Source organism: Oncorhynchus mykiss, unplaced genomic scaffold, assembly GCF_013265735.2.
Source record: "Oncorhynchus mykiss isolate Arlee unplaced genomic scaffold, USDA_OmykA_1.1 un_scaffold_439, whole genome shotgun sequence".
Classification (NCBI taxonomy): domain Eukaryota; kingdom Metazoa; phylum Chordata; class Actinopteri; order Salmoniformes; family Salmonidae; genus Oncorhynchus; species Oncorhynchus mykiss.
In genome coordinates, this window is record NW_023493886.1 from 78,107 (window position 1) to 95,155 (window position 17,049).

General features: G+C 40.0%; 1 protein-coding gene across 1 annotated transcript; it reads left to right on the top strand.

Moving 5' to 3' along the window:
* Positions 1 to 2,811: 2,811 nt before the first annotated feature.
* On the top strand, positions 2,812 to 9,828 carry LOC110509203 (insulin receptor-like). Its single transcript, XM_036974275.1, has 2 exons — positions 2,812 to 3,713; positions 8,043 to 9,828. The coding sequence occupies exons 1-2, from the start codon at positions 3,629 to 3,631 to the stop codon at positions 8,738 to 8,740; spliced, it is 783 nt and encodes a 260-aa protein (XP_036830170.1). The 5' UTR covers positions 2,812 to 3,628; the 3' UTR covers positions 8,741 to 9,828.
* Positions 9,829 to 17,049: the final 7,221 nt, after the last annotated feature.

The following is a 17,049-nucleotide window of genomic DNA, read 5'->3' on the forward strand; positions in this document are numbered from 1 at the left end:
ACACTGTCAAGGAGGCAAAACAAGCCTTACTGTAAACACCCACAATCAGCCACTGCATACTGCTAAATAAATGATATTTTCCTCAATGGAAAACGCTTTATTTGAAGTGTACCTACATGACTTGTGTGACTTGTGAATGTGTAATGTAATCGCTTTGAATGTATTGTGAAGTACCCTTAAAATAAACTGTTGCTGGAAATGTTGTGAACAAAAGACTGAACAGGGTGATTAAAACTAAAACTGCCTGGTGCCATAATGTTATTATAACTCCACATACCTACAGACAGACAGACTATGAGATTATAATTTGTGTCAAGAAGTGCATCCCTATACAACCCTATTACACCTTCTTATAATAAAATATGTTCCCAGATTAGTGATGTGCTGAAATCGGCTCATTGGCTCAAAGCTGCTGGTCACCTCTCTCTCACCCTTACCCTCACCCCCCTCTCTCTCTTAACCTGTCCTCCCTCTCTCCCATAGCCTTACTATAGCCCATAGCCATAGTAACTTTACTTCATAGTCATTTAGTAGACATTCTTATCCAGACCTATTTACATAAGTGCATTAACTGAAATAGCAATAGTAACCACATTCAATACCAATCATCACAAGTCAACACTTTTTGAAAATAACTGCTATCAGAAAGCCCAGTGCTAGGCTCCATCCAGTGCCTGTGAGTGACTCACCTCCCACTACACAGCCTCCACACGTTGAACAGGATCATCATTAGTAAGCTATAACATTCACCTCTCTGACCCTCTCATCTCATCTAATTTCATGATGTTGAATTAATGTACTATGTGATGGCCTTGCTGACATGGTGTGCATCCCAAATGGCACCCTATTTCCTAAGGGCCCTGCTCAAAAGAAGTGCACTACGTAGGGAATAGGGTGCCATTTTGGCTGCAAACCACCATGATCTCTCTCTAAGCTCTTGTAGTAGATATTATTCTAGTTACTCTCTCCTCTGCATGATTTGGTCTCCGTCCTAGCTGGCTCCCTGTTCCCTAGTACACTATTTTTGACCAGAGACTAGTACTTTTGCACTATAGAACCCTATGGGCCCTAGTCAAAAGGGGTGCACTACAGGGGATAGGGTGCCATTTGGGACTCAACTCTGATCTCTCTTCTGTCCTCTCTTCTGTCCTCTGTGTTCAGAGGAAGCAGATGTCTGGCTGTTTGCCAGCCATCACGACTGCGTCCCAAATGGCACCCCTTTTCCTACATAGTGCACTACTTTTGACATGGGGAATAGGGTGCCATTTGGGACGCAGCCCACATCTCCTAGAAAGGAGGGGAATATGGCTGTCTAATACAATAACAAACACTGCAATAATACTAGTGTACGATATTGCCACAATGGTGTGTGAAAGCCAAGAGCTGCATTGTCACAGCTATTGATTAACTATAGCAGATTTATATCAATTCAACACAATAACAGAATCAGAGCTATAATTGTCCTAGGTGGGGGACCAAAGATTACCTGCTTTGAAGCCACCGGCCTCCATATTGGCACTCAGAAGGAGCAAGCCTCCATAGGAATTAATGGAATTCTTCTATTTATTTGTTGTTTTGAGGACAGTAACATTAGTATGGAAACTAACTTGGCATTTTTTGAAAGTAGAACATACATACAGGAAATATTTCTTCATTTGTAGCAATATGTGGCAAATGATTTCAATTTATCCATGTTGCAGAGATCAGCACTGCCACCGGCAAATGTGTGCACTTTCTGGCACTTTCTATTCAGTTGAATAAAAATTATTGACACAAAAGCGTTGAAAAGAGGGTCAAAGTACTGTTGTTTAGACTGATTTGTCTCATGATTGGTCATCTCGTGTACAATCTGTGTTTCAGTCTGATCAGCTGTAGCCAACTAACAATCACAGCTGGGGAAACGAAGCAGTAATAGCCTAAGCTATGTTCCTGTATTTATAGCCGAAAATAGGCCTATTTATTTGTGTTAAGAGAAAATGTTAAGAGAAAATGTGAATGTCATCAAATTTGTTTTATATTACAATTTCAGGCGGCTAGGCTACTTAGACATTATCAATCCAAAAGGATTGACTGGAATTAATCAATTAACACAATAATAACTATTTAATTACAGATGTAAAGGCGTACAGCAAGCGCAGCCCTGTTAGTTGTATTGTCCAATCGCAGTTGTTGTGTAGTTTTTACAATACGACCAGATTATAAAAAGTCTTGTCCCATCATAGCCCATAAAACACATTTTTACAGCTGACTTATTACTATGCCAAGAGTGTGCATAGCTGTCATCAAGGCAAAGGGTGGCTACTTTGAAGAATATCAACTATAAAATATATTTAGATTTGTTTAACACTTTTTTGGTTACTACATGATTCCATATGTGTTATTTAATGGTTTTGATGTCTTCTCTTTTATTGTACAATGTATAAAATAAAAAAACATGAATGAGTAGGTGTGTCCAAACTTTTGACTGGTACTGTAAGATTTCCGACCCTTTACTCAGTACTTTGTTGACACTTAAAAATCTTATTCCTTATGATTCATTTTTTAACTCTTTTTTTTAAAACATTTCTTAATTTATTAATGTGTTATTTAATAATGCGTTTCTATGGGTTATAGTAGTAAAGATTATCCATGGTATGACCCCCGCTCGTTTGTAGCCTACTCACAGATGCAATGCAGGTTTTTACAGTATCTTTAGTCTAACTGCCTAATCCAATATATTCCAGTCCGTGTTTCCCTTTAGCCCCAGCTGGCTCACTTGCAGGTTTTGTTTGCTGGCGGAGGAGAAGCAGAAAAGATGATTTAACAGTCTACCTCTCATGTGGGAGACTAAAATACAAGTTTTCGACTTTTTTTTTTTTTGCTGGTGTCGTTGTGCAATAACAATGTGGTCATTTTGAAGCTTTATTGTGAAGAAATAGTGCGAACAATTTGACCAACGGTGAAGTCTGACAGTCAATGTTGTCTTGAGTGGAAGCCTCGTTAATGTCAGTATTGACCAAATCGAGTTTGCGGTTTAATTATTTATTCTCTCCATACAAGGTTCAGTTGAGTTTAAGTAAACTACCTATTAATTGCAATACTTTTGCGTTTATTATTGTGGTATTTTTTGTGAAAGACACCAGCGGTGAGCGTGAAACGCAGTGACCCGTGGATTTGGTTTAGTACGCCACGCGTGCCATGAACCTGAAGTTGTCATAGAGAGAGAAATTGCTGCACATCACTAGCTGTGGTTTTTATCCTTTCAATGCAAGGGAATAAGCCATTTCCGAAGTAGATACACGGCGCCATAGCGAGTGTTACCGAAAGCGTAATTCAATTGCGAGTTGGTATCAAATCGCACTAACTTGCGTTGTGGCCTGCTGCACAGCCAGCTAACAGTAGCTAGCAGTTACTCAGCTTGGCCTATTCTGTTCTGACTTTGGAGACTGCAGTGGCTAACCAGGTAGCCACTTAACTTCCCTCCGCCCATTTTTCCGGAATGCATTGTTTTTTTTTTTTTTTTTTAACCTGGGTTCTCGTGGTTTAGCTAACGAACCAATTGACAGCTACCACTCGCCAGCTAGTTTTAACCGAGTTGACTGGATTCTAACCCAGTTCTCTCCTCGGTCGGATATTGATTTAAGTAAATATGTCTCAGCGGACTTTACTTGTGGTTTTTGTGACTGCTGTCTACGTATGGAATTGTCAGCCAACGAATGGAGAAAATACAGAAAGTAAGTAGCTAGTTATAATCTTCTCACCCTACTCATCTGTTTCACATGTGTTCACTTGCATAATTGTACCTAATTTAACAGTGTCACTGTTAAATTAGGTGTCACTTTTGGAAGGCTCCGCTTTGACATCAATATCCGCTATGATGACAGCAAGGCCAGCCTTTTCGTTAAATACGCTAGATTTAAACGGACAAAGGTCTATTTTATTGACTTTTTGGTTAGTCAAAAAATTACTTAACCACCTAAACTGAGCAAAATGCCTTTGCAACCTGCAATTGTTCATGTCTATCCCATAAATGTGCTTGGCTATCAAATAGGTGCGTACAATGTACATCACATTGATTAGGGGTAGGGCTCAAAATTAGACACTGGTTCTGGTGTTATACTTTGTATTCCATATAGTACACAGAACGCTTTATTTCATGAGGCTTACAATCGCTGAGATCTTATTTTCACGTGATCAGAAAAGGTACAAAAAAAATTGTGGACAGGATAAACCCATGTCAAAAAGGCACAATCACCTGTATGGATTCTTAATTTCAACAAGTGTTGAAATAACCCAAGTCCAATGTCTTAAGATGGAGTGATCATATTGTTCTGACATTTATGAAATGTATATGTAATACTATGACAATTAGGCTCTTAATTAGGCAGGATAATTACAGTAATTTGAGGCCCATATTATTAACAAATATACATGCTTTATGCATAACTTTAAGTTATGTTTGTAACAAATTGAAAACATTTTGAAATGAGAATAAAAAATATATACGGCTTTATGCAAATTAGATGCATATTTTATTATTTTTTTTACCTTTATTTTACCAGGCAAGTCAGTTAATTAAGAACAAATTCTTATTTTCAATGACAGCCTAGGAACAGTGGGTTAACTGCCTGTTCAGGGGCAGAACGACAGATTTGTACCTTGTCAGCTCGGGGATTTGAACTTGTAACCTTCCGGTTACTAGACCAACACTCTAACCACTAGGCTACCCTGCCACCCCATAATAATATGCTAAGTAGTCGATACAGAATAAAACAAATACAGTATGTTAAACCCATTAATTTAAAGTCAGGTGGTCCTATTGTTAACATATATATTGAGATATTATGCACTCCTGGGAGTCTACACTGAAGAGTAAGGTGGTGCCCACACACTTGAGTGCGCACACACAAACAAACACACACCAGGGGTGGTAACAGAGTAATTGGGGTGACATGATCATGAACAAAAAGTAGGGTAACTATTTACTAGTTAGTAAGTTAGGTTGTATCACAGTTGTATTCAGTAGCCCCTCTGAATAGGACTAGAGTGCACACAAACACTTCTCAGCATCCCTACACATTCATAAAGCACCAACACACACACACACACAGCCTAACGCAGACTTACACTTCTCAGCACTCACACCAACACACATACGCCACACATTCACTCAGTACTAGTCATTATTACAGGACTTGTACATGTATTAGCCATCTACATTACTGTGTGATTCACTAGATTGACTGTTGTGTTGTAAATTAGTTAACAAAATGACAGATTAAAAGAGGGTACTTAATGTCAAACCAGACACTCTGAAATCACAGCAGGTTTATCACAGGACTGGATCAAATTGGATTAAACAAATTAGCATATTTCAAAAGAATGGTAAATGAACCGGATGCACATGTACAACAGTAAGTGAGTAAACAAAGACAGAGAATAAAATAGTTAGTTTGGCCTTAAAGTTATGTCAAACCAACCACTTTCATTGCAGGTTTTTTACGACACTGATTTGAATGCGATTGGATAAACCAAATGAGTTTAAATGAATGGTAAGGATAAAGGATGGACATGGTACAAAACAACCTAGCTTCTGTTGTCCTCCCAACAAAGACGGAGATTAAAAGAAGGCAATTTACACTCACCGGCCAGTTAATTAGGTACACCCATCTAGTACTGTATCGGGAACCCCCTTTGCCTCCAGAACAGCCTGACTTCTTTGGGGCATATATTTTACAAGTTGGAAACATTCCACAGGGAGGTTGGTTCTGACGCGATGGCATCACGCAGTTGCTGCAGATTGGACGGCAGTACACCACCGCCACCATTCTGTACCTTTGACATCAGTCAGGATGTGTCCATGTACTCATGCTGCTTGCAGCAAATCCTGACTCTGCCATCAGCATGACTCAAAAGGAACCGCGATTCCTTGGAAAAGGCCATGTTTTTCCACTCCTTAATTGTCTAGTGTTAGTAATCGTGTGCCAACTGGAGCCGCTTCTCCTTGTTTTTAGCTGATAGGAGTGGAACCCAGAACAGTGGTCGTCTGCTGCAATAGCCTGTGTGTGACGAGGATTGACGAGATGCCATTCTGCACACCACTGTTGTGCTGTTATTTGTCTTATTTGTGGCCCCAGTGGATGAGCCTATGCCCTCCCATGCCCAGTCATGTGAAATCCATAGATTAGGGCCTAATTTATTGTTTCAATTGACTGATTTCCTTATGAACTCTAACTCAGTAAAATCTTTGAAATTGTTCCATGTTGCATTTATACATTTTTTCATTGTAAGTTGTTACGTCTTACATGTCCAAGCAGGAATGCATGATTCATTAGCTTCCCAGAGAAATTAGCTTCCCTGAGATGGTTTCTGACAGTTTGTGCCGAAATTCTTTGGTTGTGCAAACATCATTTCATCAGCTGTCCAATGATCCCGCAAGTGAAGAACCCGGAGGTCTTGGGCTGGCGCGGTTACACGTGGTCTACAGTTGTTAGGCCGGTTGTACGTACGCCAAATTCTCTAAAACAGCGTTGTAGGCGGCTTATGGTAGAGAAATTAACATCGACTTCTCTGGAAACAGCGCTGGTGGACATTCCTGCAGTCAGGATGCCAACTGCACGCTTCCTGAACTTGAGATATCTGTGGCATTGTGTTGTGTGACACAACTGCACATTTTAGAGTGGCCTTTTATTGTCCCCAGCACAAGTTGCACCTGTGTAATGATCATGCTGTTTAATCAGCTTATTGATATGCCACACCTATCAGGTGGATGGATTATCTTGGCAAAGGAGTGATGCTCACGAAGAGGGATGCAATAAAATGTATGCACAACATTTGAGAGAAAAAAGCTTTTTTGTGCATATGGAACATTTCTGGGATATTTTATTTGAGCGCATGGGACCAACACTTTTTACATGTTGCGTTTTATATTTTTGTTGAGTGTAGTTTTTGTTGAGTGTAGTACTTAAATTACAGCCTCCAGCCCCATGCCAAATAAGAGTAGAGTTGTCAGTTGTGATAACAGAGCTTACCTCCGTATTGGAATAAAATGTGGGAAGAAACCAATGACCCCTAGTAGAATAGTGCTTACAGCCAATGACAGTGCTCAATACTGGAATGTGGGTAATAACAGCCAATGATGGCGCTCTATATTATAATGTGGGTAACACCCAGATATGTGGTTGCTGAACCAACTGTCTGCAGAGAGGCATGGGTTTCGTCAAACCAAGACACTGTAGATACATAACCACATATTTTGATTTGAAATTGTTTCTTCTCAATCCAGACTATTTTAGTCTATTTTTATTCTAGGCCTTGGTCTCTTTGCCCTAAAACTGGTTTTGCAATGAAGGTTATATTAAATATTACACAATTCACTTACTCTGAACTATGCATAGCATACTGTATACTATATTTCATGAAATAATCTAACAAATTGTATTTAACCCTTAATCAATGTTGGTCACTTAAGAATCATTTGCAATAATAAATAATTCCCATTTGCAGAAATAATGAGCTGACTAAGATATCATCAATATTCTTATTTATTAGGCTACATATAGCATCTTAATCAGACTTATGTGGCTATTGCTTGGGTTCACTGTCTACACTAATTTTATTCACATTCGATACAACTCAATAATTGCCCTTGAGGGGATAAGTACAAAAGTTGTATTGAATTGAAATAAAGATATGTATAAGTGAGGTAGGGCCCGTGTTCTTAATGAACTTAGTAGCAAGCAAAATAAACAATAGCCTACTGCGGTTTATTTCTTGAAATATAAAAAGCTCAACTCTTGGAGATATGATGCAATACAAAGCCAAACTGATCATGAAATTAATGTGAAATACATTTTTTTCCCCCTTTTTTCTTCCCAAGAGGTAAAAAATAATACTTCATTTAATGAAGTCCATAGACTTTAGACACACACCAAAAAAATATGCAGACCAATAAATGTCTTAACAGAATATTTTTGTTACCAGAATCCCATCACTAATCAGTTTGTCTCCTCCCCTCCACTTCTCTCTCCTCTCTTCCATTCCCCTCTCCTGCTCCCCTGAAGTATCCCCTGGAATCTGCTCCAGTAAGGACATCCGGAACAACGTGACCAACCTGCGCTCCCTGGAGAACTGCACAGTGATCGAGGGCCACCTGAAAATCATCCTCATGTTCAAGACCAAGCCCGAGGACTTCAGGGGCCTAAGTTACCCCAAACTGACCGTGGTCACAGACTTCCTCCTCCTGTTCAGGGTCTACGGCATGGAGAGCCTCAAAGACCTCTTCCCTAATCTCACTGTGATCCGAGGTAACAACCTGTTCTTCAACTATGCTCTGGTCTTCTTTGAAATGCTGCAGTTCAGGGATATCGGCCTCCATAGCCTGATGAATATCACTAGAGGAGCGGTGAGAATCGAGAAGAACCCAAACCTCTGCTACCTCTCCACCCTGGACTGGTCCAAGATCCTGGACACGGTGGAGGACAACTACATCGTAGCCAATAAAAATGACCGGGAGTGCGGGGACGTGTGTCCTGGGGCGGCCAAGGGGAAGACCACCTGTCAGCAGACCACCATCAACGGCCTCTTCAACGAACGCTGCTGGACGCACAAGCATTGCCAGAGAAGTAAGTCACTGGGTTCTTATTTAGTTCATCCTTTATTTAATCAGGACGTCCCAATGATGTCAGAAGACCTCTTTTACAAGGGAGACCTTTGGTTCTTAGTCATTTCTTTGTACGATGGAAGGAGTGTTTGTATTTAAATGCAAGAATCAGTGCCAAGTGCTGCTTGAATGCAGAGGGGGGAGGGTGTTGTGTTGTTGTTTCTTTACGTTTCTGTCTTGTTCCGGTATACTGGGGTGATGTCGGCTTAAATGTGTCAACATATTTGAGGTGTTGGCAGCTGCAAAGGTTATTAACAGTATATGCGCCCATTTTCGGGATGTACTGTGCTACAGACACGCCCCCTTTATGAAAGTCACATCTGGCACTGAAGGAGTCACGGTCATGGTGCGTTTAACTAATATAGAAGTGGGAATTTACCACATATGGCTGGGAAACATCTACTGGAGCAGCTCTCCAACTGGTAATTACTAATGAGAAACTCCTCTGGAGCACCCGCTTTACCCACATGGTGACCTTTGATGTCACCTACTAAGGAAATGGCCTCTTAAACAGCATTTTCAGCAGTTAAATGCAAGAACAAAACTATTTTTATAAAAAGCAATCTTTGTGTTTTTGTTTTTTTACTATAACTTATTACAATCATGATAGCTGTACTTAATTTATGATTGACACAGCTTGTTGGCCATTAGCCAATCAGCGTTTCTCAACGAGTACAAATCACATGAATGCATCCAACTGGTAAATTCCCACCTCACATGGTTACAAATGCAGCATCAGACTGGAAACTTGAGAGGCCCAACCTAACAATCCTGTCACAACAGACAATGCTAGGAACACTGTGAATGCTGAACATTGTGAATAGCATTTCATTTTACTGCTGTACTGAACCCAAAACTGCAATACCTACCGAACCGTGTGTTTGGTGAACCGTTACTAACTATGGCTGAGTAAAGTAGGCTGAGTTCAGGTTGTATGTCAACTTTTACCATGCTCCTGAGCCCTGGGTTTGATTGCAATGCAGCCGAACATACACACTGTCTGTGTGATTGTTCTGCTAGACCTGAGAGTGTTGTCTCAGCCCCGTCACACATGAAATGTAGAGAGACGCGGGCGCCTCTCTACACACACACACACACACACACACACACACACACAGAGGTGATGTCACTACTTCTCTAGCCCTATTCCCTCTAGTCCCTCACTCTAAAAATAAAAATTAAATAGGCTTTTAAACTAAACACGGCTTGTAACAAAAATAAATAGGCTTTAACGAAACACGGCTTGTAACAAAAGTAAATAGGCTTTAACGAAACACGGCTTGTAACAAAAATAAATAGGCTTTTAAACTAAACACGGCTTGTAACAAAAATAAATAGGCTTTAACGAAACACGGCTTGTAACAAAAATAAATAGGCTTTTCAACTAAACACGGCTTGTAACAAAAATAAATAGGCTTTAACGAAGCACGGCTTGTAACAAAAATAAATAGGCTTTAACGAAACACGGCTTGTAACAAAAATAAATAGGCTTTTCAACTAAACACGGCTTGTAACAAAAATAAATAGGCTTTAACGAAGCACGGCTTGTAACAAAAATAAATAGGCTTTAACGAAACACGGTTTGTAACAAAAATAAATAGGCTTTTAAACGAAACACGGCTTGTAACAAAAATAAATAGGCTTTAACGAAACACGGCTTGTAACAAAAATAAATAGGCTTTAACGAAACACGGTTTGTAACAAAAATAAATAGGCTTTAACGAAACACGGCTTGTAACAAAAATAAATAGGCTTTAACGAAACACGGCTTGTAACAAAAATAAATAGGCTTTTCAACTAAACACGGCTTGTAACAAAAATAAATAGGCTTTAACGAAACACGGCTTGTAACAAAAATAAATAGGCTTTAACGAAACACGGCTTGTAACAAAAATAAATAGGCTTTTAAACTAAACACGGCTTGTAACAAAAATAAATAGGCTTTAACGAAACACGGCTTGTAACAAAAATAAATAGGCTTTTAAACGAAACACGGCTTGTAACAAAAATAAATAGGCTTTAACGAAACACGGCTTGTAACAAAAATACATAGGCTTTAACGAAACACTTCTTGTAACAAAAAGAAATAGGCTTTTAAACTAAACACGGCTTGTAACAAAAATAAATAGGCTTTAACGAAACACGGCTTGTAACAAAAATAAATAGGCTTTTAAACGAAACACGGCTTGTAACAAAAATAAATAGGCTTTAACGAAACACGGCTTGTAACAAAAATAAATAGGCTTTAACGAAACACGGCTTGGGAGTAGTTGTTCCCCTTGCTCTGTCGATGTGTACCTGGTTCGAGCCCAGGTAGGGGCGAGGAGAGGGACGGAAGCTATACTGTTACACTGGCAATACTAAAGTGAGTATAAGAACATCCAATAGTCAAAGGTTAATGAAATACAAATGGTATAGAGAGAAATAGTCCTATAATTCCTATATAAACTACAACCTAAAACCTCTTACCTGTGAATATTGAAGACTCAAGTTAAAAGGAACCACCAGCTTTCATATGTTCTGAGCAAGGAATTTAAACGTTAGCTTTTTTATTGCTCTTTTACTTTCTTCTCCAACACTTTGTTTTTGCATTGTTTAAACCAAATTGAACATGTTTCATTATTTATTTGAGGCTAAATTGATTTTATTGATGTAGTATATTAAGTTAAAATAAGTGTTCATTCAGTATTGTTGTAATTGTCATTATTACAAATACATAAAAAAAATCGTCTGATTAATCGGTATCGTCTTTTTTTGGTCCTCCAAAAATCGGTATCGGTATCGCCGTTGAAAAATCATAATCGGTCGACCTCTACGGTCACTTTTGACACTGTTCAGAACAGGTGAATGTTGATCCACCTCTCTCTCACTCTCCCTGTCTCAAGCAATCTCTTTCGCTCTCTTTCTATCTCTTTCTCAATCAATCTCTCACTTTCTCATCAATCTCTCCTTTCTGTCTGTAGGCTGGTAAAACAGGACAGCATCTTTATTCTTCTTTATTATTTTATTTATTATTTATTCTTATCTAACCTTTATTCTGGTCATTTTATTCTGGCTGAATAATTGCTCATTGTTTGCTGTCCCATTAATCTATATCTGAGGCTTTGTCTCTGTTGTTTGGGAATGGGGAGTAAGAGGTGTGTGTGTGTGTGTGTGCGTGCGTGCGTGCGGAGAGGCACTAAACTGCGAGAGGCTGGTAAGGGAGGGACTAAGCAGGGACATGGGATGGTACAAGTGGTTAAAGTGCAGTAGACAAAGATGTGTAGGAGAGTAGCAGTTGTGAATGGAACATCAACATCAATTGTGTGTGTGTGTGTGTGTGTGCGTGTCACCGACTGACCTATGTGCTTGAGATGCGCTAGTCATCAACCAGACCACATCAGTTTTACAGCTCTTTCTCGCTCTCTCTTTCTTCGGGGGAAAAACAGATTTGATTTTCAAATCTCAAAATCTTTTTCAGTCGATCGGAAGATCACCATTTTTAGGCTGTCAGACTCTCCTCATCTCATCTTTTCTCTATCTGATGCTTCTGCAATCATTTAGCAGCTAAATGCCCACCTTGTCATGGTAGAGTGTTAATGACCAAGCGACCAGTACGCCACCACCACATTCCCTAGGTCTACATTTCAAATGGCAGGCTATTCTCTTTATAGTGCGCTACCTTTGACCCTACATGGTGTACTTCTTTTGACCAGGGCCCCTAGAGCACTGATCAAAAGTAGTGCACTATATAGGGAATGGGGTGCCATTTGGAGGACACACCACATTGTCTTATGTGTTCTTAATTGACGCAGAAAGCCTGAATGGGGCTTCTCATGTTGCTATAGGGCTCTGGTCTAAAGTAGTGCACTATATAGGGAATAGGGTGCCATTTGGGATGTGGACCCTGGTCTAAAGTAGTGGACCGGTGCCATTCCTTCAGCATTCCTCCCAGCCTGCATCATGTGATCAGATCCACAACACTCAGTAACATGAACCCAGATATCTGTGTGTTTGTCTGGTTGCAGGCTCTCTTTGGGCAGATTTTCTCTTCAGCCCTGGGATTCAAACTGTCAACCCTCCGGTTACTGCCTCTCTAACCGCAAGGATAGCGCTGCCTGTCTGCCTGTTCTTTCCATATGCCCATTGATAAGCTGTAACTGTTGTTGTGATTTCACACAGCGGCCCTGTGGCTTGAGTTGGGACCACATTCACAGGCTGCGTCTGAAATGGTATCCTATTCACTATATAGTACACACTACTTTTGACCAGGACCCATAAGGTTATGGTAAAAAAGTTGTGCACTGTATAGAGTGCCACACACAGCATTACTAAAGGACCCAAAATCAGAGAGAACTAAAGTCAGACTGGCAGCTCTTTTCACTGCTCCATAGTGGGCAGGGCTAAGCAGAGAGGAGCCCCATACCCTCTTCACAGTACTCAGTCAAACCAAGCTGAGCTGTACTACTTGGCCTGGTTACGCTTAAATATTGCGACAAGGAGAAAAAAAGGTTAATTAATGTTTGCAAAACAATGTCCAACACAATCCCACAAATTTCTCAAGTTTGGAGGGAGTGTGCAATTGGCATGCTGACTGCAGGAATGTCCATCAGAGCTGTGGCCAGAGAATTGAATGTTTATTTCTTTACCATAAGCCTCCTTCAATGTCGTTTTAGAGAATTTGGCAGTATGTCCAACCGGCCTCACAACCACAAACCACGTATATGGCTTTGTGGGGCGAGTGGTTTGCTGATGTCAATGTTGATTTTATCACTCAGTCACTTATTTTTCTCATTTCTGTTTTGCTCTGCTTTTTCGTAGAGCTATATCTTTAGGTGTGTAAGTGTGTGTGTGCGCAGTTTGCTTGTTCAGTCTGTTATTCGTGCACACAGACTCCAACAGTCCTTGTGGCCTGACCTGAGCCCCTCGTTAGGCTGCTGGTCAATCTTAATCTGTCTCGATAGGACTACAGTGCCTTGCGAAAGTATTCGGCCCCCTTGAACTTTGCCACCTTTTGCCACATTTCAGGCTTCAAACATAAAGATATAAAACTGTATTTTTTTGTGAAGAATCAACAACAAGTGGGACACAATCATGAAGTGGAACGACATTTATTGGATATTTCAAACTTTTTTAACAAATCAAAAACTGAAAAATTGGGCGTGCAAAATTATTCAGCCCCCTTAAGTTAATACTTTGTAGCGCCACCTTTTGCTGCGATTACAGCTGTAAGTCGCTTGGGGTATGTCTCTATCAGTTTTGCACATCGAGAGACTGACATTTTTTCCCATTCCTCCTTGCAAAACAGCTCGAGCTCAGTGAGGTTGGATGGAGAGCATTTGTGAACAGCAGTTTTCAGTTCTTTCCACAGATTCTCGATTGGATTCAGGTCTGGACTTTGACTTGGCCATTCTAACACCTGGATATGTTTATTTTTGAACCATTCCATTGTAGATTTTGCTTTATGTTTTGGATCATTGTCTTGTTGGAAGACAAATCTCTGTCCCAGTCTCAGGTCTTTTGCAGACTCCATCAGGTTTTCTTCCAGAATGGTCCTGTATTTGGCTCCATCCATCTTCCCATCGATTTTAACCATCTTCCCTGTCCCTGCTGAAGAAAAGCAGGCCCAAACCATGATGCTGCCACCACCATGTTTGACAGCGGGGATGGTGTGTTCAGGGTGATGAGCTGTGTTGCTTTTACGCCAAACATAACGTTTTGCATTGTTGCCAATAAGTTCAATTTTGGTTTCATCTGACCAGAGCACCTTCTTCCACATGTTTGGTGTGTCTCCCAGGTGGCTTGTGGCAAACTGTAAACAACACTTTTTATGGATATCTTTAAGAAATGGCTTTCTTCTTGCCACTCTTCCATAAAGGCCAGATTTGTGCAATATACGACTGATTGTTGTCCTATGGACAGAGTCTCCCACCTCAGCTGTAGATCTCTGCAGTTCATCCAGAGTGATCATGGGCCTCCTGGCTGCATCTCTGATCAGTCTTCTCCTTGTATGAGCTGAAAGTTTAGAGGGACGGCCAGGTCTTGGTAGATTTGCAGTGGTCTGATACTCCTTCCATTTCAATATCATCGCTTGCACAGTGCTCCTTGGGATGTTTAAAGCATGGGAAATCTTTTTGTATCCAAATCCGGCTTTAAACTTCTTCACAACAGTATCTCGGACCTGCCTGGTGTGTTCCTTGTTCTTCATGATGCTCTCTGCGCTTTTAACGGACCTCTGAGACTATCACAGTGCAGGTGCATTTATACGGAGACTTGATTACACACAGGTGGATTGTATTTATCATCATTAGTCATTTAGGTCAACATTGGATCATTCAGAGATCCTCACTGAACTTCTGGAGAGAGTTTGCTGCACTGAAAGTAAAGGAGCTGAATAATTTTGCACGCCCCATTTTTTCAGTTTTTGATTTGTTAAAAAAGTTTGAAATATCCAATAAATGTCGTTCCACTTCATGATTGTGTCCCACTTGTTGTTGATTCTTCACAAAAAAATACAGTTTTATATCTTTATGTTTGAAGCCTGAAATGTGGCAAAAGGTCGCAAAGTTCAAGGGGGCCGAATACTTTCGCAAGGCACTGTATATTTATAGAAATGTTCCTGATTCATGATTTCAGCTGGCTGAGAAAAGCTGCCAGTCTGTCTGTCTCGTCCCGACTTCCGACATATTCATTACCCTAGTTTACCTGGAGATCGAATTTCAATATTGAAACAATGTTTGAAATGTCATAGAGACAGACAGCAAGTTTATTACAAATCTGCGCTGTTGAAAACCAAATGTTAGTCTAAAAGAAATGGGAGATAAAGTCTAGATGTTTTTTACAGGGTAGATCTAATATATAAATTGCCTGGCTGATCTGATGAGACAGTGGATTGCACAGTCAGATGGAACAGAGTAAATAGGCATTTCAACATCATAGATTTAGCCGGTGGTAACTTGTGGAATAGACACCGGCTGTAATGCGGTTTTAACCAATCAGCATCCAGGATTAGATTAAGATTAAGCTGATTAAGATTAATCTGATTAAAAATTAAGCTGATTAAGATTAGATTAAGCTGCTTACCAATGTAATTACAGCAGTAAAACTAAATGTTTTGACATACTCGTGGTATACGGTGTGATATACCATGGCTTTCAGCCAATCAGAATTCAGGGCTCAAACCACCCAGTTTATAAAGTACAATATATCATTAATATCTCACTGATTCATCTTATTGTTGTCATGTAAATGTGTGTCTTGAAGATGTTGCTTGATAGTAATGGTGTGGGTATGGAAAGGCTACTCTGTTGTCCCTGTCCAGCAGAGACGAGGCTCCCTGCTTTCTTAAGGAAATAATGAATAAATTATCCTACTCCACTCACTGTTCAGATTAGCAAAGTAATCTTGTTTATGTGGTTTTAAACAGACACCTTGCCAGCATGTAGAATGTTAGGTTGAGTTAAAACAGCGACTAGTCGTGGTAGCCTGCCAGTAGGAGCAGCCTTTTAGCCGGGACAGAGTGAGTGTGGAGGAGAGACTTCACAGGCCAGTGTTTAGCTACAGCATTAGAGGGAACAACAGAACACAACAGGTCAGGGCAGGAAATCAATAAAGACTTACACACTGGTGATTCACAGGGAAACATCTGGGGAAAGAGCAGTTAGTAGCAGGCCACTGGAGCCTGGACTGGGACTGGAGAACAGAAGTTGTTTACTTGTTTTGTTCATGTAAGTATCTAAGTGTATACTTTTTTTTTGGTCCTCTTTTCTGAGAAGTGAATACAATTAGTGAATAATTGAAGTGAATACAATTAGTTATTTTGTTTTTTATTCAGGAAACATTCAGAAAAACGTAGTGTTTTGGTCTCATAAAGAGTTTTCATTATGAGAAGTGCATTGTATTTATTTATTATCATTAAGATAGGGATCTATTTGTCAAGGGAGCCCTGACCAAAATATATTATCATAATGGTGTATAAAGGTAGCAGCATAATGGTGTATAAAGGTAGAAGCATAATGGTGTATAAAGGTAGCAGCATAATGGTGTATACTGAGAGCAGCATAACGGTGTATAAAGGTAGCAGCATAATGGTGTATAAAGGTAGCAGCATAATGGTGTATAAAGGTAGCAGCATAATGGTGTATACTGAGAGCAGCATAACGGTGTATAAAGGTAGCAGCATAATGGTGGATAAAGGTAGCAGCATAACGGTGTATAAAGGTAGCAGCATAATGGTGTATACTGAGAGCAGCATAACGGTGTATAAAGGTAGCAGCATAATGGTGTATAAAGGTAGCAGCATAATGGTGTATAAAGGTAGCAGCATAATGGTGTATATTATGGTGTCATTTCACACACATGACTGGTTTATCAGATGTATACTTTTTCTTAAAACTTCACTCCAGATCCTCACTATTTGTTGATCTCCA

Coding starts and splice junctions, on each gene's coding strand:
- LOC110509203 (XM_036974275.1), top strand. CDS start 3,629: ATGTCTCAGCGGACTTTACTTGTGGTTTTTGTGACTGCTGTCTACGTA. Junction 3,714..8,042: donor GAATGGAGAAAATACAGAAA/GTAAGTAGCTAG, acceptor GCTCCCCTGAAG/TATCCCCTGGAATCTGCTCC.